This window comes from Elephas maximus, chromosome 2, assembly GCF_024166365.1.
Source record: "Elephas maximus indicus isolate mEleMax1 chromosome 2, mEleMax1 primary haplotype, whole genome shotgun sequence".
Taxonomy (NCBI): Eukaryota; Metazoa; Chordata; class Mammalia; order Proboscidea; family Elephantidae; genus Elephas; species Elephas maximus.
Window position 1 is genome coordinate 23,311,433 of NC_064820.1, and position 24,997 is coordinate 23,336,429.

Genomic DNA, 24,997 nt, shown 5'->3' on the forward strand with positions numbered 1-24,997 from the left:
AATCTTCATAGTATTTTTACAGTGTACTTTTGAATATTCTTTTATAAATTATTAAAGAAATCTTACTTGCACGGTTATTTACAATTAGGGTTCTATTTTTTTTTTTTTCTTTTTACCCTTAACCAAAGTTACCACTTATCTATTGTCTATTTAGTGTTTTTCCAGCCCTATTCCTCTCCTGTCTTGTAACCATAAAATATTAAATTAGGGTTCCATTTTATTAATTAGTATCCATAATGCTCTCCAGGTAACTCTCTTCATATATAACCAAATCATCTTAGTTTTATTTTGATAATGTAATTCCTTGTATTTAGTTCAAATGCATTACATTTAGTTCTTGAGTGGTACCTCTGGGACATTTCAAGAAGAATTTGATCAGAAACACAAATGAAAAAAGAAGGAGCACATTCATGTTGTATTCTACATTAGGTTCCCCCACCTTGTTGTAATACATTTCCAGAAAGAACATTCCAAGAATCAGACACACCCACAATTGAAATGTAACTGCATCTCAAAGAGAAAATGTTTTGTAATTTTACCTGAAAGTTTGGATTATTCAGACCTCTACTGAATTTTCATTTAAAGACTGATGCACAAGTTGCCTGAATCATGAGAAATTTGTATTCTTTTTACCTTCTTTAAGGAAAGTATCCCTTCTCTGGTCTCTTTGTCAGTGGAGATGGAGAATATCCCAACACCATCACCATTGATGATGGAGTATGTCATGTCAGCATTTGAGCCAGTGTCTGCATCATTTGCCTTGATTTTCCCAACAGCTGAACCAACTTGAGCTGACTCAGGAACGTACAGCTGATAGTGCTCTGGAAAAGATTTTATATTACATGTATTTAATTATAAATAATATTACAAGAAAATGGTGTTAAAATATTTAGACTACTACACAAATGAACATTACAGTAAGTAATGTACAAAACATACTGGTTCAGACTTTAAAATATTAGCATATTATTAAATAATAAAATACTAGTATATGACCTTCAAAATATATGCAAAACATAATCTCTAAATATATGGAAAATATATACAAAAAAAATTTTTTTTAATATACATTTCTTTATATTTTAAATGTGTGGCTATCTGATTCAGATACATAGAATCAGATGTGTAGATATCTGAATATAAAATATTTTACTAGCAATAAACACATAAATACCAGAAAAATAAATATTAGAGGTCAATTTGCATTCTTAAATTGAGCAAAAAACTTAATTAGTAAATATTAGTGCAGTCTGCAATGTATTTCTCTATCCAAACAGTATATGGAATTAAAATAATAGAAATGTGGGAATTTGGAAATCAAAAACAAGAAAGAAATGGACATTGAGTAGCTATGAATATAGATTACTTTTTTAATCAATAGACTTAAGTCTTGTGAAATGTATCCGCCATGACAGAGAGAGATAGTAAATATATTTGTGTATTTATTTATCATTTATTTTCCATCAGCTGCTAAAAAGAATTTGGAGTGGCTTTATCATAAAGTCACAAATGAAATAAGATTATCAAAAATATTTAAAAATCAATAACCAAGTTGAAGGTTAAGTATGTAAATACAAGGGACACAGAGTTCTTGTTGTTGTTAGGTGCCATTGAGTCGGCTATGACTCATAGTGACCCCATGTACAACAGAACGAAACATTGCCTGGTCCTGTGCCATCCTCACAATCGTTGTTATGCTTGAGCCCATTGTTGCAGCCACTGTGTCAATGCACCTCATTGAGGGTCTTCCTCTTTTCTGCTGACCCTGTACTTTGCCAAGCATGATGTCCTTCTCCAGAGACTGATCCCTCCTGACATCATGCCCAAAGTATGTAAGACTCAGTCTTGCCATCCTTGCTTCTAAGGAGCATTCTGGTTGTACTGCTTCCAAGACAGATTTATTCGTTCTTCTGGCAGTCCATTGTATATTCAATATTCTTCGCCAAGACCACAATTCAAAGGCATCAATTCTTCTTTGGTCTTCTTTATTCATTGTCCAACTTTCACATGCATATGATGTGATTGAAAATACCATGGCTTGGGTCAGGTGCACCTTAGCCTTCAAGGTGACCTCTTTGCTCTTCAACACAGGTCCTTTGCAGCAGATTTACCCAATGCAATGCATCTTTTGATTTCTTGACTGCTGCTTCCACGGCTGTTGATTGTGGATCCAAGTAAAATGAAATACTTCATAACTTCAATCTTTTATCCATTTATCATGATGTTGCTCATTGGTCCAGTCATGAGGATTTTTGTTTTCTTTATGTTGAGGTACAATACTAAAGGCTGTGGTCTTTGATCTTCATTAGTAAGTGCTTCAAGTCCACTCTCAGCAAGCAAGGTTGTGTTATCTGCATAACGCAGGTTGTTAATGAGTCTTCCTCCAATCCTGATGCCCCGTTCTTCTTCATATAGTCCAGCTTCTTGGATTATTTGCTCAGCATACAGATTGAATAGGTATGGTGAAAGAATACAACCCTGACGCACACCTTTCCTGACTTTAAACCACTCAGCATCCCCTTGTTCTGTCGGAACAACTGCCCCTTGATCTGTGTAAAGGTTCCCCATGAGCACAATTAAGTGTTCTGGGCACAGAGTGTGGTACAGTATTTGTGAGCATAAATTTGACACAGTATCTCTTATAGCAATAACAATAATATGTTATTGATTCTCTTTGAAAATTCTCATCAGTTGTTCACAGTTTGCCCTGGTACTAAATGCCGAATGGAACTTTTCCTACAGGGTCTTATGTAATGGATATTAAGAAGCATAATGGATGTCATTACTAATTGCTTTATTGATAAGCTAGAAGCATATTTATTTAAAAATTTATTTTAGCAAATCTCTAAGAATAAAAATAACATGAACCTTGAATTAAAATGTAACTTCATAAAAAATTTTGGTAAAGATTAAGTCAATAATGTTTCAAACTTTTATACAATTATATAAGACTATATAGATATGTGAATGCAGAACTTCTTGAAAATAATTTCTCAGTTGGTCTCCTCTACAGTAAAACAATACAATAAAAATCATATATATGGAGATTACCTAGACTATTATTATTTACTTCTAGAGATAGAAGTGTACGTTTTAAAAAGCAGATAAAAGGCATTAAAGTTTAACTGGGTTTGTGTTTGTGTGTGTGTTTATTCAGTTTTCAATAAATATTTTTCTCACCTCTTTTCAATAAGCAATGGAAACAAAATACTAAGGAAAACATGGTACCTGACATCTATAAACTTACAGTCAAGTAAAGGAAACAGATTATTTGTTAGCTCAATAATAGTTCCCACCAACATAAATTTCTTGAATAAACCACCTTCTTCTGGAAAACAAGTCCTCTGTTGACCTTAGCCATGTAGTTTTATCAGGGTCTACCATGTCATTGAAGACTTCTTTGCTGCAATGTTTCACAGGGCACCAGCCTTCTTCTTATGGTTGATTGGTGACAGAGTGGACACCTGACTCACAACGATCTGAAAAGACTTATTTCAGAAAAGTTCAAACTGGAACCAGGAAGCAGTTTTGGTCTCACTTTGGTGACAAAGCTATGAGATATTGGAAGGGGCTTCTGACAATAGCCATGTTTCCAGTCTTAGGTCATAGAATCTTCACCAGAAACAAGACATGTATGCACAGTTCTTGAAAATATCATGATGTTCCTGGTAAACCAAAACTAAACCCATTGCCTTTGAGCCAGTTCCTACTCATGGTGTCCCTACAGGTCAGAGTAGAACTGCCCCATAATTTTCCAAGGAGTGACTGGTGGATTTGAACTGCCAACCTTTTGGTTAGCAGTCAAGCTCTTAACAACTGTGCCACCAGGGCTCCATGCTCCTGTCAAGGCACATTTAAAAGAGGACACTGTTTTGTTCAAGAAAAATATAGACAAATATAATAAACTAATATGAATCTTCTGAAATGTTTTCTGGGACAGAGAAGCTAGAGAAGGGCAAGGTCCTGTGTGTTATGGTCTCTAAGACCCAGCTACTGTAGATCTTCTCATGGTTCTGTAAGCCTCCCAAAAGCCTTTCAGCTAGTTAAGACTGAAATAATGGTACTTGCAAAAGACAAAATGACCTGGTAAGTAGAAATAAATAAAAGTTACAGAATTGTTATGGTAGTGGTATTACAAAGAAGGATGCGGTTACAAAGTAGCTTTAAAAAAAAAAAATTCAGTATAATTGTATCATGAAGGATTCATGGCCCAGAAAACATTTAGGCTGTCTCACAAGATGAAACTTCTCATAAAGAAGACCACATTCAGAGGAAGGATTGATACGTGTTCATGCATTCTAAGGATTGTCAGTATAGTATCTTCTCCCCTCACTATGCTCTACTAGACAAAACAGAAGTATTTTCACATTAATATTTTATACGTTTTCCTTATAGTTTAAAGATTTACAAATTGTAAATTATTGAACAACTTTTAATAGGCAGCCATTAAGGTAGCTGCTAATGATCTTTGATTCCTAGTGTTGATGCTCTTGCATAATTTCTTCCCCTTGAATGTTGACTGGATTAAGTGAGTCATTTCTAATGAACAGAGCACAACAAAAGTAATGGGCTATCAATTTCATGATAACATTACCAAAAGATCGTGGTTTCTATCTTGGATCACTAACCATGCAGAAAGCCTGCTGCCATGTTCCAGCTTTTGCAGAGAGGCCTATGTGGTAAAGGATTGAGTCCTTCCAACAGCCATGGGAACAAGATGACAAATGGAAACTTCTCCACCACACCCAACACAGACAAGCCTTTGGATGAGACCACAGGTCTGGCTAATAGTTACAATGGAATCTCAAGAGAGGCCTAAACCAGAGGCACCTGGATAAGCTATACCCAGATGCCCAACTCACAGAAACTATGAGATAACAAGCATTGGTTGTTTGAAGTTGCTAAAAGTTGGGCTGAGTTGTAATACAGTAACAAATAATTTACATCCAATTCCACTCTAGTGATCTGTGGATTTTTATATGCTAAATGCAATGAGTGCTTCTCAGTCCTTGTCATCCCGGCTTCCTTTGTATTATCCTTGGGGGAATTAACCCAGTAGAAAATACACATACAAAAAAATCACAATCATGCAATTTTTTTTTTGAAATTTTCCCTATACCTTTTTATTTTGATATATTTTATGAATTTGTTCAAAAGTTATTTTAAAGAAATAAATTATTAAAGACACAGCCAATTCCCCCATGCCACTTGACCTAACTAAATTCTCAACTCACCCTCCTCAGAGCCATTATTACTTTGCATATATTTAAAAAATATCTATGTCTACGGTGGATTAATTACTTTTGTGTGTAGCCTTTCTAGCCATGGTCTTGTAACTCCCACCCAGGTGATTGTATGACAGGGTAATTGTGGCCTACCAAGGAGATTGGTCAGTTTTGCCTTAAAAGAGAGCCAATTCCAGAGCAAAGAGGAGAGCCCACCACCACCAAAGAAGGAGACCTGCAGGAGATGGTGCAGTGGGTGTCCTGGCCCACGGAACTTGAAAGCTGAATGCCTTTGGACAGAGACTGAGGGCCAGGGAGAAGACTATGCCCTACCCACGAATTTCGGACTTGCCAGCCTCCACAACCAACCACATGTGCCATTTCCATTATGATTTCTTTGAGACATTGCAGGGAATTAGGGAACCCAAAGACAGAAGGGAAAGTACTGAGGTGAGAGGGAGTAGTTGATGACAGAAATGATGGCATGGTATAGCACCTTGGAAAAGTTAGACATTTGGGACTTTTTTAATCTCCACCTCATAGGAACAGCTTTGTGCTGATCATTATAAAATAAATTATTTGTTTAATGTTGATAGTATAATATTCACATTTTAGATTTGTATGCATGGCATATTTATTTTCATCTTGCTTTTTCTACTCACAATAATAGTTTTCAAGTATATTCATGATAGTATACATATTTCTAGGTCATTTTTAAAATTTTGTTATTGTTGAGAAAAATATACAGCAAAACATACACCAATTCAACCATTTCCATGCGTACAATTCAGTGACATTGATTACATTCTTAAAATTGTACATTCATTCTCACTCTTTTTTTCTGAGTTAGCCATCCCCTATTAACATAAACTGGCTGCCTCCTAAGCTTCCTATCTAATCTGTCAAGTTGCTGTTGTCACTTTGATCCATATAGATATGCTTAAAAGAGCTCAAGGCACACATTTTTTACTAGTTAAGCTAGACTATTGTTTGGTTTTCAGAGGACTTCAGAGGATATTTTTGGTTTAAGGTTTAAACATTGTCTTAGAGCAATAGTTTCAGGTGCTTATCCTGTCTCCACGGCTCCAGAAAGCCTGAAGTCCAAGAGAATTTGAAATTCTGTTCTGCATTTTCCTCCTTTTGATCAGGATTCTTGTATAGAATCTTTGATCAAAATGTTCAGTAGTCGTAGCTGAACACCATTCAGTTCTTCTGGTTTTATGGCAAAGGAGGCAGTTGTTCATGGGGGCAGTTAGCCACATATTCCATCTCCTTCTCCTATACCTGATTTTCCTTTCTCTGTTGCTCCAGGTGAAGAGAAACAATTGTCATGCCTTGGATGGCTGCTTGCAAGCTGCCCTGTCACTACACAATGAACTAGGAGGTAGAACAGAAGCATTAGATAAGTTACTAGGCCAATTAACTGGGATGTCCCATGAAACCACGACTCTAAACCTCCAAACCAAGAAACCAAATCCCATAAGGTTTTTGGTTGTACGTACGCAGCCTCAGCTGCTACTCTATTTCAAATTTTATTTTTCTAGGTCATTCTTTAACTACAATGTTGTATTCCAATGTATAGATGCATCACAATTTATTCAGCTTTCTGCATTTGCTAGTTTAAATAATTTTTCAATGAATATTATTTTACATAACTCCTTGAGAACATTTTATAGAGTTTGTCTAGGATGTGGAGACCTGGTGGTGCAGTGGTTAAGTGTTCAGCTGCTAACCTAAAGGTTGGCAGTTCTAATTCACCAGCCACTCCTTGGAAACCCTATGGGGCAGTTCTACTCTGCCCTATAGGGTCACTATAAGTTGGAATCAACTCGATGGGAATGGATTTTATGGTCTAGGATATATCCATAAGCAAGGTCCTCCTGTGGACACTGCCCTGCACTGGTCCTATAATCACCATCCTGACACTGCTTCTTAGCCTTTTACTGACTTATCTTCTGCTTTTACACTAATGCTTAATATTGACCATAACTTAACCCCTCATTTCTTGTGCTTAAACATTAACTCTGAAAATATGTATTTGTTCATGTGATTTTAATGACAATCTATAAACATATGGCTTCCAAATTAATACTCATAGATACTGTCTCCTGAATTCCTATTATATTTCTTCAAAGTAATGTTGGACATCTATGATTTGATGTATTAAAATTAATTAATTAATTAAATCAAAACAAGTTGGGAAACTTACCATAGAGACAAATATCAGAATAGGATATAATATATACAATTTATAAATAATAAAAGGGAGACATGGAAAACTGAATGAATCAACCATGAAGATTTAACTTGCTAGAATACCCAATCTACTTACTGATTTAAAAGTCTGCTACTAAAAAAGTGCATAAAGGAAAATAAAAAGAAATAAATGTTAACTTTTAATACTAGTAATTGCACATAAAAATGAAGATAAAGCCAACCAAAACCAAACCCATTGCTGTTGAGTTGATTCCGGCTCATAATGACCTTATAAAACAGAGTAGAACTGCCTCGTAGGGCTTCTAAGGAGTGGCTGGTGAATTAGAACTGCCAGCCTTTTGGTTAGCAGCTGAACACTTAACCACTGCACCACCAGGTCTCCACATCCTAGACAAACTCTATAAAATGTTCTTAAGGAATTATGTAAAATAATGTTCATTGAAAAATTATTTAAGCTAGCAAATGCAGAAAGCTGAATAAATTGTGGTGCATCTATGCAACAGAACACAATATTGTAGTTGAAGAATGACCTAAAAAAAAAAAATTAAAAGACAGGAGCTGCTGAGGCTGCCTGGGTACAACCAAAATCCTCATGGGATTTGGTTCCTTGGTTTGCAAGTTTAGGGTTATGGTGGATTCTAACTGCCGAACTTTTGGTTAGCAGCTGAGCTCTTAACCACTGTATGAAGATACTATCATCCAATTCAAAAGAATAATTATAAGAATGATGGCTATTCTAAAAAGTGTACAATAAAGACCATAAAATGAACTGACATTCACCAGGATTTTCAAAGAAATTTTACTCAAACTGATAAAATATATGATGTCAAAGTAGGCAAAATGCCTCCCAAACACTAGAAAATAACTGAAATATAAGGTTTACTTGAAAATTAAAACAGATTTAGGACAATTTTAAAAGCTTTCTAAGGGCTGAATGAATAGTCTGAAACAAACGAAAAAGGCTGTAAATCCCAGGATAACAAACAAGGTGTATACCTTTAATTAAGATTAAAATTGGGAGTAATTTGGAAATTCAAGCCATCTGACAATGCATATGGCAAAGGTGATATTTTGGAAGAATCGTAGGATTTATTCATTATGGTAAACAGAAGATGAACTCAATGAACTGTGTATATCTTTGATAATAAAGATCATTAAGAATATAAAAAGTAGAGTTTCCACAGGTTAAATAATTTCTAAGGAGCCTGCATCTTTGAGAGTACAGTCATTCTAGAATAGAAGGTTCTGCAGAGCTTCCTGTGCATTTGACTGTTAAATATGTGAACAATTCATGTGTTCAACATAAATAGAACGTGCACGTGGACCTTTGTAATTATAAGCCTCAAAACAATACTTTTACACTCTGTAATATTTTTATTCCAATGTGATTAGCCATGGGTAGGAAACATTTAATATTTTAAAATAATGAAAGTTGTCACACAAAACTGATACACTGAAGAAAAACAAACTCTAACAAAAAAGCATGCATATGCCAATATAAAGCCATGTAAGATATAGTTACTTTTTTTTTTTAATTTTAAGAATTGGTAGCCAACTACCCCATAAATAATTAGGCAGTATCATCTTTGAATAATAATAATAATGCATGATCTTTCATTATTTTATAGGAATTGGCATTCTCCATAAATTGAAGAACACTTGAGTGAAACTTTAAAAAGTATGGTTCAAAAATGTATTTAGAAATCTTTGATGAATGGCCTGCAGTTTTAGCTTTACTATCAAATATGTGATTCAATTAAATAGAGCCATCATATTATTTTTTAAGAATATCATTTTATCTAAATAAGATAAAGATCATAATCATTGAATCCTTGCTACACATGGTAAACTGTCTTTTACATTTCTATATAATTTTATACTATATTTACTCTGGGGGAAAAAAAAATCTTGGTTAATTCTGAAGTAAGTGCTAATCAGCATTTTTACTATTGCCAGAAATGATCCCTCAGAGTACTCTGGTCAAGGTCACAAAAAAAGTCATAAGAGAGACCATCTCCAAGAGAGTTTCCAAAAGAGTTAAGCAAAACAGAACAAAACTGATATGGCAATCTCACACACACCCACGAACACACACTCATGCACACACTGTACACATTATAAACATCCACAACACATATTTCTATATATATACTTCTTCATTTATGTATCAGAATGACAGATATATCAATATCCATCCATCTACCTATCTATCTATCTATCTATCTATCTATCTATCTATCTATCTATCTATCTATCTATCTATCTATCTATCTATCATCTTTCTATCAATCTATATCTATTATCTATCTATCTGTTATCTCTTTTCCTATCTGCAAAAGACAGAGAAATAGATTTATCATGTATTTGATTCTCAGAAACCAATTGTATAATTGTTAGATCATACCCTTAATTTGCGGGGATAAATGACAATAGAGTTAATATTAAATGGAAAGATAACCCAGAGCATTGTTTATGTATCTAAAATACAGTCTTTCTACTTTTCATGGATTGTTTTTCCTTTGGTAGGGGGCCTGGGCACCTTCTGTCACCCTCCCCTCAATTCTCCTTTTACCATTTGTCTTCTCTGCTACTCACTCAGGTTTTGCTCAGAATGGCCACATGTGACCTGACTGCAACACAGTTCTTGGTAGCAATACTCTGCTAATCTCAGCATTCATAGCCAGCACTAAGCCAAAAACAAGGCAAAAGAAACAAAAAAACTCACTGCTGTCTAGAAGATTCGTACTCATAATGACCTTTTAGGACAGAGTAGAACTAGCGCTGAGTCATTTTCCATTTTTTGAAATAGTGATTTTGCTGCTTTTTGAGAAAATAAACTGATAACAAAGAGGATGGAGTGAACCCCTAATAAATCACCAAGTTTCTCCAATGCTGTTGAAAATTCTCTATACACATTTCTCTAAGTATCTGGGTAATGTGTACAATAGTAGATACAAAAAAAAGTCAGTTATTAGAACTATAGTAACAACTATGATGTAATCATATGCAATGAGTCAAATGAACCCTGTGAAACTGTTTCAAGGCCGTGTTTCTAATGACCCTACCATTATGTATTTCAATATTTTACTTTGTACACATATTCTGTCTGCAGCCATCATTTCTACATACATGTCCAAATAAGAAGAGTAATTCTATAATAGCATTCTTCAATTTTGCTGGGTGTATGTTTGTAAAATTTCCTGCTAGTAAATGTTTAACTTCGTTTAGTGTTAAAAGTTGTTCAAGTTGACTGAACCACACAAATAAGGAGATAAGACATTTGTAATAACCTCTAACTAACATGACATTAGAAGATACATCCAAAAACTCATGGTGGTCCTGCCTTTCGAGTTCTGGTTTTCCAACATCATAGTATTAACAAGAATCCCCCTACTGAATGCTAAACTTGCATTTAAAACAGGATAATTTATAACAGCACAATGGCATGTGACTAATGTTAAAAAATTGGAAAGACAAAATAGAAGAAAAAGTAATTTCTAGCCTTACCACAACAGAGGTATTTTTAAAATAAATCATATGACTAAAGTTTTAAGAGTTTAGTGATAATATATCTATTTTCACTATAAAATATGTTAACTTTAATCTTTCAGATAAAATTTCCATAAAATTCTTTCCACATATACAAAAAAAATCAAAGCTACAATGTGAACATGTATTTTTTTTTAAACATTTTTATAAGAGATGTAGATCATGTTGTTGTTGTTAGGTGCCGTTGAATCGGTTCTGACTCATAGCGACCCTATGCACCACAGAAACAAACACTGCCCAGTCCTGCGCCATTCTTACAATTGTTATGCTTTAGCTCATTGTTGCAGCCACTGTATCAATCCACCTTGTTGAGAGTTTTCCTCTTTTCCGCTGACCCTGTACTCTGCCAAGCATGATGACCTTCTCCAGGGACTGATCCCTCCTGACAACATGTCCAAAGTATGTAAGACGCAGTCTTGCCATCCTCGCCTCTAAGGAGCATTCTGGCCGCACTTCCTCCAAGACAGATTTGTTCGTTCTTTTGGCAGTCCATGGTGTATTCAGTATTCTTCACCAACACCACAATTCAAAGGCGGCAACTCTTCTTCGGTCTTCCTTGTTCATTTTCCAGCTTTCACGTGCACATAATGCGATTGAAAATACCATGGCTTGGGTCAGGCTCACCTTAGTCTTCAGGGTGACATCTTTGCTCTTCGACACTTTGAAGAGGTTCTTTGCCGCAGATTTGCCCAATGCAATGCATCTTTTGATTTCTTGCCTGCTGCTTCCATGGCTGTTGATTGTGGATCCAAATAAAACGAAATCCTTGACAACTTCAATCTTTTCTCCGTTTATCATGATGTTGCTCACTGGTCCAGTTGTGAGGATTTTTGTTTTCTTTATGTTGAGGTGTAATCCATACTGAAGGCTGGGGTCTTTGATCTTCATTAGTAAGCGCTTCAAGTCCTCTTCACTTTCAGCAAGCAAGGTTGTGTCATCTGCATAAAGCAGGTTGTTATTGAGTCTTCTTCCATCCTGATGCCCCGTTCTTCTTCATATAGTCCAGCTTCTCGTATTATTTGTTCAGCATACAGATTAAATAGGTGTGGTGAAAGAATACAACCCTGCCGCACACCTTTCCTGACTTTAAGCCAATCAGTATCCCCTTGTTCTGTCCGAACAACTGCCTCTTGATCCATGTAAAGGTTCCTCATGAGCACAATTAAGTGTTCTGGAATTCCCATTCTTCGCAGTGTTATCCATAGTTTATTATGGTCCACACAGTCGAATGCCTTTGCATAGTCAATAAAATACAGGTAAACATCCTTCTGGTATTCTCTGCTTTCAGCCAGGATCCATCTGACATCAGCAATGATATCCCTAGCTACACATCCTTTTCTGAAACCAGACTGAATTTCTGGCAGTTCCCTGTCGATATACTGCTGCAGCCATTTTTGAATGATCTTCAGCAAAATTTTGCTTGTGTGTGATACTAACGATATTATTCTATAATTTCCACATTTGGTTGGATCACCTTTCTTGGGACTAGGCATAAATATGGATCTCTTCCAGTCAGGTGGTCAGGAAGCTGCCTTCCATATTTCTCAGCGTAGACAAGTGAGTGAACACCTCCAGTGCTGCATCTGTTTGTTGAAACATCTCAATTGATATTCCATCAATTCCTGGAGCCTTGTGTTTTGCCAATGCCTTCAGAGCAGCTTGGACTTCTTCCTTCAGTACCATCGGTTCCTGGTCATATGCCACCTCTTGAAATGGTTGAATATCAACTAATTCTTTTTGGTATAAGACTCTGTGTATCCCTTCCATCTTATTTGATGCTTCCTGCGTCATTTAATATTTTCCCCATGGAATCCTTCACTATTGCAACTCGAGGCTTGAATTTTTTCTTCAGTTCTTTTAGCTTGAGAAACGCTGAGTGTGTTCTTTCCTTTCGGTTTTCTATCTCCAGCTCTTTGCACATGTCATTACAATACTTTGTCTTCTCGAGAAGCCCTTTGAAATCTTCTGTTCAGCTCTTTTACTTCATCAATTCTTTTGCTTTAGGTGCTTGATGCTCAAGAGCAAGCTTCAGAGTATCCTCTGACATCCATCTTGGTGTTTTCTTTCTTTCTTGTCTTTTCGGTGACCTCTTGCTTTCTTCATGTATAATGTCCTTGATGTCATTCCACAACTCGTCCGGTCTTCGGTCACTAGTGTTCAATGTGTCAAATCTATTCTTCAGATGGTCTCTAAATTCAGGTGGGATATACTCAAGGTCATATTTTGGCTCTCGTGGACTTGCTCTGATTTTCTTAAGTTTCATCTTGAACTTGCAGGTGAGCAATTGATGGTCTGTTCCACAGTCGGCCCCTGGCTTTGTTCTGACTGATGATATTGAGTTTTCCATAGTCTCTTTCCACAGATGTAGTCAATTTGATTTCTGTGTGCTCTATCTGGCAAGATCCATGTGAATAGTCACCGTTCATGGTGGTGAAAGAAGGTATTTGCAATGAAGAAGTCATTGGTCTTGCAAAATTCTATCATTTGATCTCTGGCATTGTTTCTATCACCAAGGCCATATTTTCCAACTACTGACCCTTCTTCTTTGTTTCCAACTTTCGCGTTCCAATCACCAGTAGTTATCAATGCATCTTGATTTCATGTTTGATCAGTTAATAGTCTTATTAACTGGTCTTCCTTGTAGGCGTATGGATATTATCCTATTACTGACAGCACTGGACTTCAGGATAGATCTTGAAATGTTCTTTTTGATGATGAATGCAACACCATTCCTCTACAAGTTGTCATTCCCAGCATAGTAGACTATATGATTGTCTGGTTCAAAATGGCCAATACCAGTCCATTTCAGCTCACTAATGCCTAGGATATCGATGTTTATGCATTCCATTTCATTTTTGACGATTTCCAATTTTCCTAGATTCATACTTCGTACGTTCCAGGTTCTGATTATTAATGGTTGTTTGCAGCTGTTTCTTCTCATTTTGAATCATGCCACATCAGCAAATGAAGGTCTCAAAAGCTTTACTCCATCCACGTCATTAAAGTCAACTCTATTTTGAGGAGGCAGCTCTTCCCTAGTCATCTTTTGAGTGCCTTCCAACCTGGGAGACTCATCTTCCAGCACTATATCAGACAATGTCCCGCTGCTATTCATGAGGTTTTCACTGGCTAATGCCTTTCAGAAGTAGACTGCCAGGTCCTACTTCCTAGTCTGTCTTAGTCTGGAAGCTCAGCTGAAACCTGTCCTCCATGGGTGGCCCTGCTTGTGTCTGAATACTGGTGGCATAGCTTCCAGCATCACAGCAACATGCAAGACCCCACAGTATGACAAACTGACAGACACGTGGGCGGTTACTGTAGTAATCATCATCAAATATGGAAGGATGTTCCATCTGTCTTGTGCAGTAGTGAAGAGTAACTGGAGGAAAAATAAAAATCAAAACAAGCATTCTTCTTGCCAAAATAAAATTTTGTTTAGTTGAAGGCTGATCTTGGTACTGACTCGATACAAAATTAGGTGATTCAAAAAGTATCCTCAACCAACCAAAGGATGTCTATGTTGTACCAGTATCTACTGTGAGGAAGTAGGGGTATAGTTTGGCACAGGGGAAGACCAAAAGTAGCAAGCAGGTTTATGCCTGCTTATACTGTTAGGTGGGACCTTTTCCTGCACGCATAATTTTAGGATTTCTTTGATCTTTATAAAACACAGATTTGAGCAGGAGGCGTCCATTTCTGAAAGATGTTTTAATACTAAAGCCTGTAGAGGAACTTTAATCTGAGTTCCGAAATTTTTTTTTTTTAAATCATGTTTTTTTCAAAATTTTCATTTTCATTTTTATATTTATAAGAATTATTTGCATATCTTAGTTTCCTTTTTGTCCTCTCCTCCATGTAAGATATCATCATGCTTAATTCTACTTAGTTTTTTTTTTTTCCCCTCTTATCTTCCTGCACCTTCAATGTCTTTTTTAAGAAATAAGGATGGTGAGACTTTGTCTCACGTATTTTAAACATGTTGTCAGGAGGGATCAGTCTCTGGAGATGGACATCGCGCTTGGTAGAGAGTCAACAAAAAAGAGGAAGACCCTTAACGAGATGGATTGGCACAGTGGCTGCAACAATGGGCTCAGGCATAACAACGATTATGAGGATGGCACAGTACCAGGCAGGGTTTTGATCTGTTGTAAGTAGGGTCACTATATTCCATGACTGATCTTAATTAAGCACTTTCCGTTTTCTAGAAGTCGCTTTATTTCACACATCTGCTTTTATACATTGTCATGGTGTCTTTTTGAAAAAATATTTCAAGAGAATTGTATTTATCTCGGAAACTTCCAGTTTTCTTTTCTATTATACTGAAGCTATGTCTGCTTTTACATTATTGAAAATGACAAAAAGCTTTCTATTTTTGTGTGTGGGTGGGAGGGTATCTTTCGTTGGTTTTTTCCCCAAATGTTTAGATACCTTTAAGATTGTGTTTTGTTTTTAATAAAGCAATCTCAGAGACTGCTTTTTTTTTTTTTGCAATTTTTTTTATTGTACTTTAGATGAAGGTTTACAGAGCAAACTAGCTTTTCATTAAATAATTAGTACATGTATTGTTTTGTGACACTGGTTGCCAACCCCATGACATGTCAACACTCTCCCCTTCTCCACCTTGGGTTCCCTATTACCAGCTTTCCTGTCCCCTCCTGCCTTCTCATCCTTGCCCCTGGACTGGTGTGCCCAATTAGTCTCATTTTGTTTTATGGGCCTGTCTAGTCTTTGGCTAAAGTGTGACCCTCTGGAGTGGCTTCATTACTGAGCAAAAAGGGTGTCCAGGGGTCATACGCTTTTTTTTTTTTTTTTTAATTTTTATTGTGCTTTAAGTGGAAGTTTACAAATCAAGTCAGACTCTCATACAAAAATTTATATATGCCTTATTATATACTCCAGTTGTTCTCCCTCTAACAAGACAGCACACACTCCTTCCCTCCACTCTCTATTTTTGTGCCCATTTGGCCAGCTTCTGACCCTCTCTGCCCTCTCATCTCCTCTCCAGACAGGAGTTGCCCACATAGTCTCATGTGTCTACTTGATCCAAGAAGCTCACTCTTCACCAGTATCATTTTCTACCCTGTAAAAACCCAGTATCATTTTCTACCCCATAGTCCAGTCCAATCTCTGTCTGAAGAATTGGCTTTGGGAATGGTTCCTATCTTGGGATAACAGAAGATCTGCATTCCACTGCTGTCCTGCTCCCTCAGGGGTTCTCTGTTGTGTTCCCTGTCAGGGCAGTTGTCGGTTGTAGCCAGGAGCCATCCAGTTCTTCTGGTCTCAGGCTGATGTAGTCTCTGGTTTATGTGGCCCTTTCTGTCTCTTTGGCTTATATTTTCCTTGAGTCTTTGGTGTTCTTCATTCTCCTTTGCTCCACATGAGTTGAGACCAATTGATGCATCTTAGATGGCTGCTTGCTAGCATTTAAGACCGGGGGTCATACTCTCTGGGTTTCTCCTGTCTCTGTCTGACCAGTAAGTCTTTTTTTTTTTTAGTTTGAATTTTGTTCTACATTTTTCTCCAGCTCTGTCTGGGATCCTCTATTGTGATCCCTGTTAGAGCAGTCAGTGGTGGTAGTCAGACATCATCTAGTTGTGCTGGACTCAATCTGGTGGAGGGTGTAGTATTTGTTAGTCATTTGGACTAATCTTTCCCTTGTGTCTTTGGTTTTCTTCATTTTCCCCTGCTCCAGAAGGGGTGACAAGACTGCTAACTTCTATAATTTTTCCTCAAAAAGGTCTTTATAACCTGTTAATCTCATACATTTCTGTAACTTTCACATGGATGACCACTAGTCCCAGAGCCTTTTATTCCCTAGTATATTTTTATCTATAACACTATGTTCCACAATAAAATGAGTCCGCTTCCAAAGTGCTTGACAAAGCCCATTAGATGTATTTGTCTGACCTGAATGGGTAGAGATATCTGATTTACCAGACCCTCTCTATTTTTGTTTTTCAGCAGTTTTGTGTTATTTGTTAATTTATGCTCTTCCGTATGAATACTTGGGTCCATCTAATTCTCTGTTGATTCATTCAATAAATGACACTTTTTGCTAGCACTATTTAAGGTACTGGGATACAATAAACAAAATAGATAAAATCCTCATTTTTATGGAATTTATACTCTTATGAGGAAGGGAGACAATGGAAAGGTGTATAAGTAAAATATATAGTACATCATACAGTGACATTGCTAAGGAGAACAAATATAGATGTTTATCAGTCAGATGTTTTTATATTGATTAGCCATGCAAATACAATAGTTCCTTAGCTTATAACAACAAACATTAATTATGTCTAGCATTATATGAGAGTTATGTGTAAGCTCCAATTCTGCTAGGATTCACTCACTGTCAAGTGAATTTTCATCCCAGAATATGTACCGAAAGTTTAATCAGTGGAAGAGCAGGTACACGATGACAGAGCCAAACCACTGAAGTGCGCTTAAAGCTTCTCCTCAAACATTGCTTATGACAAGTCTGCCCCCATTTCATTGGCAAAAAAACACAGTCATTGGCAGAACCCAAAGTTAAAGCAAAAAGGAAATATACTCCACACCCGAGAAAACATGTTAAGAGATGGAAAGTAACAAAAAAGTGTGCAGGAATAATACCATCTGTCCACACTCTATCCTGCACTTACAAATGTCTGTGTCCTCTTGCAGGCAAAATGCATTCACCCATTCCCTGACACCCCAAATCTACTTATATAATGGCTTGAATCTCGAAATCTTCTGATACGCATCGTATCACAATGTGACTCTTTTTGATCCTGAGATCTCTGAATTAGAAGGACAAGTGATTTGTCCAGCCCAAATTCAAAATACAGTTAGAATTGATCAAGGACAAAATAATAGAGATAAATTCCCGCATTTGGAAAAAGAATATTATTGGTTGTTACAGGTTGAATTATGTCCTCCACAAATCTTAACCACTATGCCTGTGGTTATAATCCCATCTGAGACTGAGTTATCTTTGTTATGTTAATGGGGTCAGATTAGTGTAAGGTATATCATGGGTCAATCTCTTGAAATATGAGATAAAATGCAAGTTGATAAGCAGAGATGGGGTAAGACAGGTAACAAGACACAAGGAGAGCTCCAAGGAACCAGGAAGCTGAAAAACAAGGACCTTCCTCCAGAGATGACAGAGAGAAAAAGCATTCCCCCTAGAGCTGGCACTTGATTTTAGACTTCTACCATCCTAAACTATCTATCAGTTTGTTGCACGTGGTGGCATGCTTGTTGCTGTGATATTGGAAATTATGCCATTGGTATTTCAAATAATAGCATGGTCACCCTTGGTGGACAAGTTTTAGTTGAGCTTATAGACTAAGGCAGATTAGACAGAAGGACCTAGCAGTTTTTTTTCTGAAAAAAATTGCTCAGTGAAAACCTTACAAAAAGCAGGAGGACATTGTCTGATATAGTGCAGGAAGACGAGCAACTCAAGTTAAAACAAACAAACAAACAAAAAACTCATTGCCACCAAATCAATTCTGACTCATAGTGACCCTATAGGACAGAGTAGAACTGCCCCATACGGTTTCCAAGGAGTGTCTGGTGATTTTTAACTGCTGACCTTTTGGTTAGCAGAGTACAACTGGGGAAGAACTTCCCTCTCAAAGTAGAGTTGACCTTAATAACATGAATGGAATAAAGCTTCTGGGACCTTTCTTTGCTGATGCGGCACTACTAAAAATGAGAAGAAACAGGTGTAAATATCCATTAATAATCAAAAGGAGAAATGTACAAAGTATGAATCTAGGAAAATTGGAAGATAGATGTCCTAGGCATTAGTGAGCTGAAATGGACTGGTATTTGTCATTTTGAATCATGGCCTACTAGGCCAGGAATGACCAATTGCTGAGGAATGGAGTGGAGATCATTGTCAAAAAGTGCACTTCAAGATCTATCCTGAAGTACAACACTGTCGGTGATAGAATAATACCCATATGCCTACAAGGAAGATGACTAATACAACTATTACTCAAATTTGCACACCAACCACTAATGAAAAAGATGAAGAAATTGAAGATTTTTATCAACTTCAGCAGTTTAAACTGATCAAGCATGCAATTAAGATACATTAATAATTACTGTTGATTGGAATGCGAAAGCTAGAAACAAAGACGAAGGATTGGTAGTTGGAAAATATGGACTTGGTGATAGAAACTACTCCAGTGATTGCATGACAGAATTTTTGCAAGATCAATGACTTGTTCATTGCAAATACCTTTTTTCAACAACATAAACAGGGGCTATACATGTGGACTTCACCAGACGTAAATACAGGAATCAAATCAACTAAATCTGTGGAAACAGATGATGGAAAAGCTCAATACCTTCGGTCAGAACAAGGCCAGGGGCTGACTGCAGAATAGACCATCAATTACTCATATGCAAGTTCAACTTAAAGCTGAAAAAAATTCAAACAAGTCCACAAGAGCCAAAATATGACCTTGAATATATCTCATCTGAGTTAAGAGACCATGCCAAGAACAGATTTGATGCACTGAGCACTAATAAACGAAGGCCAGACAAGTTGTGAGATGGTATCAAGGACATCATACATGAAGAAACCAAAAGGTCATTAAAAAGACTGGAAAGAAAGAAAAGACAAAAATGGATGTCAGAAGAGAATCTGAAACTTGCCCTTGAACAGAGAATAGCTAAAGTGAAAGGAAGAAATGATGAAGTAAAAGAACTGAACAGGAGATTTCAAAGGGAAGCTCGAAAAGACAAAGTAAGGTATTATAATGACATGTGTAAAGACCTGGAGTTAGAAAGCCAAAGGGAAGAACACGCTCAGCATTTCTCAAACTGAAAGAACTGAGGAAAAAATTCAAGCCTTGAGTTGCAGTTTTGAAGGATTCTATAGGATGCAGGAAACATCAAAAGATGGAAGAAATACATAGTCACTGTACCAAAAAGAATTGGTTGATATTCAAACATTTTAGAAGGTAGCATACGGTCAAGAACTGTTGGTATTGAAGGAAGAAGTCCAAGCTGCACTGGCAAAAAACAAGGCTCCAGGAATTGACAGAACACCACCTGAGAATTTCAACAAATGGATGCAGCGTTGGAGGTGCTCATTTGCCTATGCAAAAAATTTGGAAGACAGCTACCTGGCCAACCAACTGGAAGGGATCCATATTTATGCCCATTCCAAAGAAAAGTGATCCAACAGAAAGCAGAAATTATTGAACAATGTCATTAATATCACATGCAACTAAAACTTTGCTGAAGATAATTCAAAAATGGTTCCAGCAGTACATCGACAGGTAACTGCCAGAAATTCGAGCTGAATTCAGAAGAGAATGTTGGACAAGGGATACCATTGCTGATGTTAGATGGATCTTGGCTGAAAGCAATAATACCAGAAAGATGTTCACCTGTGTTTTATTGACTATCCAAAGCCATTTGACTGTGTGGATCATAACAAATCATGGATAACATTGCAAAGAATAGAAATTCCAGAACACTTAATTGTGCTCATGTGAAACCTGTACCTAGACCAAGTGGCAGTCCTTCAAACAGAACAAGCAGATACTGTGTGGTTTAAAATCAGGGAAGTTGTGCATTAGGGCTGTATTCTTCAATCTGTATGCTGGGCAAATAATCTGAGAAGCTGGAGTATATGAAGACGGACACGGCATCAAGATTGGAGGAAGACTCCTTAAGAGCCTGCAATATGCAGATGACACAACCTTGCTTCCCCAAAGAGGACTTGAAGCACTTACTGATGAAGATCAATAACTATACCCTTCAGTATAGATTGCAACTCAAAGAAAACAAAAATTCTCACAACTGGAACAATAAGCAACATCGATAAACAGAGAAAAGTTTGAAGTTTTCAAGAATTCCGTTTTACTTGGATCCAAAATCAACACCCAGAGAAACAGCAGTTAAGAAATCAAATGACATATTTCATTTGGAAAATCTGCTGCAAAAGACCTTTTTCAAGTCAGAACTGGGTTGAAGGCAATGGGTTCTTTTTGAATTCTCCCTCAGGAGTCCTTGAGAGGCAGTGGTTAAGCGATTGGCTGCTAACCAAAATGTTGATGGTTCCAACCCCGCCTTGCTCCATGGGAGAAAGATGTGGCAGTCTGCTTCTGTAAAGATTAGAAAACCTACCAATCCCCTCACTGTAGAGCCGATCAGGACTCCGAACAACCCCATAGGGTTTCCAAGACTGTAAATCTTTACAGAAGTGGATCTTTTCATAAATCTTTCCTCCAGGGAGCCTCTGGTGGAATGGAATAGCTGACCTTTCAGTTAGCAGTCAAGCAATTTAACCACTGCACCACCAGGTCTCACTGTAAAGATACAGTCTTAGCAACCCTATAGGGCAATTCTACTCTTTCCTGTAGGGTCGCTATGAGTCGGAATTGACTGGATGGCAGCAGGTTTGTTTGGTATTCTTCCTTATTAGCAAGCTTTTCTTTAAGAGATATCTTCAAATAGCACTAACCCGTTGCCGCTGAGTCGATTCTGACTCATAGTAACCCTATTGGACAGAATAGAACTGCCCCATAGTGTTTCCAAGGAGTTCCTGGTGAATTTGAACTGCAGACCTTTTGGTTAGCAGCTGTAGCACTTAACTACTATACCACCAGGGTTTCCTCAAATAGTACTAGAATGATCTATTTTGGTTTTAAGAATACATAATTCTACACAGCACAGATGTACACTCCTTCTCATTACTTCGTATTTTTTCATTTCTGAATGTGCCATAATTTATGTGAAATATGTGATCCTTTTCCAGTCATTTTTTAGAATACATCATAAAATGCTATTAGCTGAAGTTCATTTAAGAAAGAAAGATTTGGTGGGCATAATAAAAGGGCATTTGGCTCATTGAAGCTTGTCCCTTTCAATATTTTTTTTTTTTTTCCCCAAGGCAGTAGTGATTCTAATTGCTTTTTAAAAGATCTAGTGTTTTTCCTTCAGCAACCTTGACAGGTGAGCACATACGTCATTTCCTAACATTAATCCCTGGCCCAGCCTACGAAACTGTATTCAATATGATTATCACATTTATTTGGAGTATTCAATATTTTTTATACCTAAATAGTGTTTACTTGGGAAAGTGAGTAGCTACTTCAGCTAATATTTAATTGGATGCTTCTGAGTGAAAAAAAAAAAAAATTGACATTCAAGCAGTTAGATAACTATGTTGTGTGAATTTTCCAGTGTGTCTTTATTGATAAGTTTGGTGAGAGACTTCTTAGGTCTTTATATTCTTCCATGCTGATAAAGTTAACTTTAGAAATGCTACATTAAAATTAAATTAGATTAATCTTGGGCTTTTTTGCACTTAAATGAATTATATTGAATATTGATTGTTAAGCATCGTGTTAGACTTTGCCCGAAAATTTTGCTAATGCATAAAAAAAGTAAATGAATAAATATTACAGTTGTTTTAATGCCACATGTAAAAAGAGCAATTGCCATGTATCAGAATCTTCAGTATTTTCTGGAATAGTATTTTTAAAATTGCTTAATCTGACACAGAATGTGTTCCTATGTGTCAACTTTCACTACAGCAAAGCTGATAACCTTGTAAAAAAAACTTCTTTCAAATATTGGTACAGTGGGTATCTTTTCTGCCATATTCTATTTCAATTTTGAGCATGACTTATAAAGTACAGGGGGAAAGACTGTAAACTCATAAATTCTAAGTGAAATCAGCCTTATTATGTTTTTAATTTTCTGTGATGAATTAGAAGTCTATCGATAAATATTAAGCAGTAATGGTCAAATCTAAGAAATATATGCCTGTGGCCATAAACACATATGCATATTCAATAGAAAAAAAGAACCACTCTATGCCTTTCCCATATCAGGCAGGGTAATAGATTTTTAAAAATCATAGATCCATTACAATATTTGTGACTGGGAAGCTTCTAAATAGGCAATGTCAAAATTATTTCCAAGTATTCAATTTTAAAATCAGAGCAAAGTCACCTGCTACTCATTTACAGCTTCCACCTTGGTAAAAAGGATATGCTCCACATGTATCTTATTTATTATAATAAAATATACTAATATAATTTTGAATTGTCTTTATTTTCTCTACTAGATCTTATAACATAAAATATACAAATTTAGTCTTTATGAATGCGAAAAGGAAAAATACATTCATAACAAACCAATAACATGCTTGTTTTTAATTAGAGTACAGCTTTTTTTTTTTTCAATTTACCCATACAGAATATAAAAATGATAAATTAAAATTATATTCTATAATAAAAACTTTCAACCAACTAGGCATTACAAACTTTCTCCACTTGATAAAAGACAACAAAAAACCTATGGCTAACATCATAGTTAATGGTAAGACACTAAATGTTTTCCTCTTAATATTGGGTACAAGACAAGAATGTCCCCTCTTGTCACTCCTGTGCAATAAAACAAGAAAAGCAAATTAAAGCTATATAGATTTGTAAGGAAGAATTGTAACTCTCTTTGCAGATGATATGACTGTTCAGGTAGAAAATCCCAAAGAACCAAACCAAACCAAAAAAAAAATTCTAGAATTAATAAATTATTACGGTAATATTTCAGGATGCAAGGTAAGTGTACAACAGTCAATTGATTTCTTATAAACCAGCAATGAACAGTTGGAATTTGAAAATTAAAAACACAACCCATTCACATTAAAACAAAACTCATTGCTGTACAGTCGATTCTGACTCATAGTGACCCTATAGGACAGAGTAGATCTGCCCCACAGGGTATCCAAGAAGCTGGTGGGTTTGAACTGCCAACTTTTTGGTTAGCAGCCAAACTCTTAACCACTGAGCCCCCAGAGATACCCGTTCCCATTAGCACCAATAAAGAAATGAATATAAATATTTAGTAATATATTTAACAAAATATGTACATGATCTATCTGAGGAATTCTACAAAATTTCATAAAAGAAATCAAAGAATCTAAATAAATGGAGAGATAGTGCATGTTCATCGGTAGGAAGGAAATACTATCAAGATGCAAATTCTTCCCAACATGATGTATAGATTCAATGTAACCAATCCAAATTCCGGCAAGTTATTTTGTGGTTATCAACAAATTGATTTCAAAGTTTCATGGAAAGGCAAAAGACCCACAATTACTAACACAACACTGAACAAAAAAATTCAGAGGATTGACACTACCCGACTTCAAGGCTTACTATAAAGCTACATCGATCAAGACAGTGTGAGTTACTAATGAAAAAAAATAGACAAAGAGATCAATGGAATGGAATAAGGAGTCCAGAAATAAATCCACACAAATATAGCCAACTGATCTTTGACAAAGGAGGAAAGGCAACTCAGTAGAGAAAGGATAGTCTTTACAACAAATGATGGTGGAACAAATGGACATCCATATGCCAGAAGAAGAAGGAGAAGGAGCAAGAGGAGGAGGAGGAGGAGGGCAGGAGAGAGAGAGAGAGGGAGAAGAAGGGGAAAGGGAGAGAGGGGGACGGGAGGAGAAGAAAATAAAAATTAACTGAAAATAGATAACAGACCTAAAACTTAAATGTAAAACTATACATCTTCTAGACAATAGCATAGGGTTTGATAATGAATTTTTAGATACAACGTCAAAAGCATGATCCAAGAATGAAAGGAAGGAAGGAAGGAAAGAAAGAAAGGAAAGAAAAGAGAAAGAAAGATGAATTGACTTTTCATCAAATTAAAAATTTCTGAAAAACACTGTTAAGACAATAATAAAAAAGCAGCAGACTGAGAGAAATCATTTGCAAGGCACATATTTGATAAAGGATTTGTATCCAAAATATACAGAAAACTCTTAAAACTCAACAATAAGAAAATACACAACCCAATTAAAAAATTGGCAAAAGATCTGGACACCTTAAGAAACAAGACATATAGATGGCAGATAAGCATAAGAAATGTGCTCAACATCGTTAGTCATTGTCGTTGTTGGTAGGTGCTGTGGAGTTGATTACGAATCACAGTGACTCAATATGGCAGAGTAGAACTGCCTCATAGGT

At 36.4% G+C, this 24,997-nt stretch overlaps 1 protein-coding gene across 3 annotated transcripts in view; it reads right to left on the reverse strand.

Annotated features, from left to right (window-relative positions):
• LOC126063261 (cadherin-18) overlaps nucleotides 1–24,997 on the reverse strand; it is a 1,172,813-nt gene that overhangs the window by 128,229 nt on the left and 1,019,587 nt on the right. For all 3 annotated transcript variants that reach the window (XM_049861519.1, XM_049861523.1, XM_049861533.1), the window contains one exon: nucleotides 634–821. In XM_049861519.1, the coding sequence (XP_049717476.1) occupies nucleotides 634–821 (188 nt within the window). The remainder of the gene's footprint in view (nucleotides 1–633; nucleotides 822–24,997) is intronic.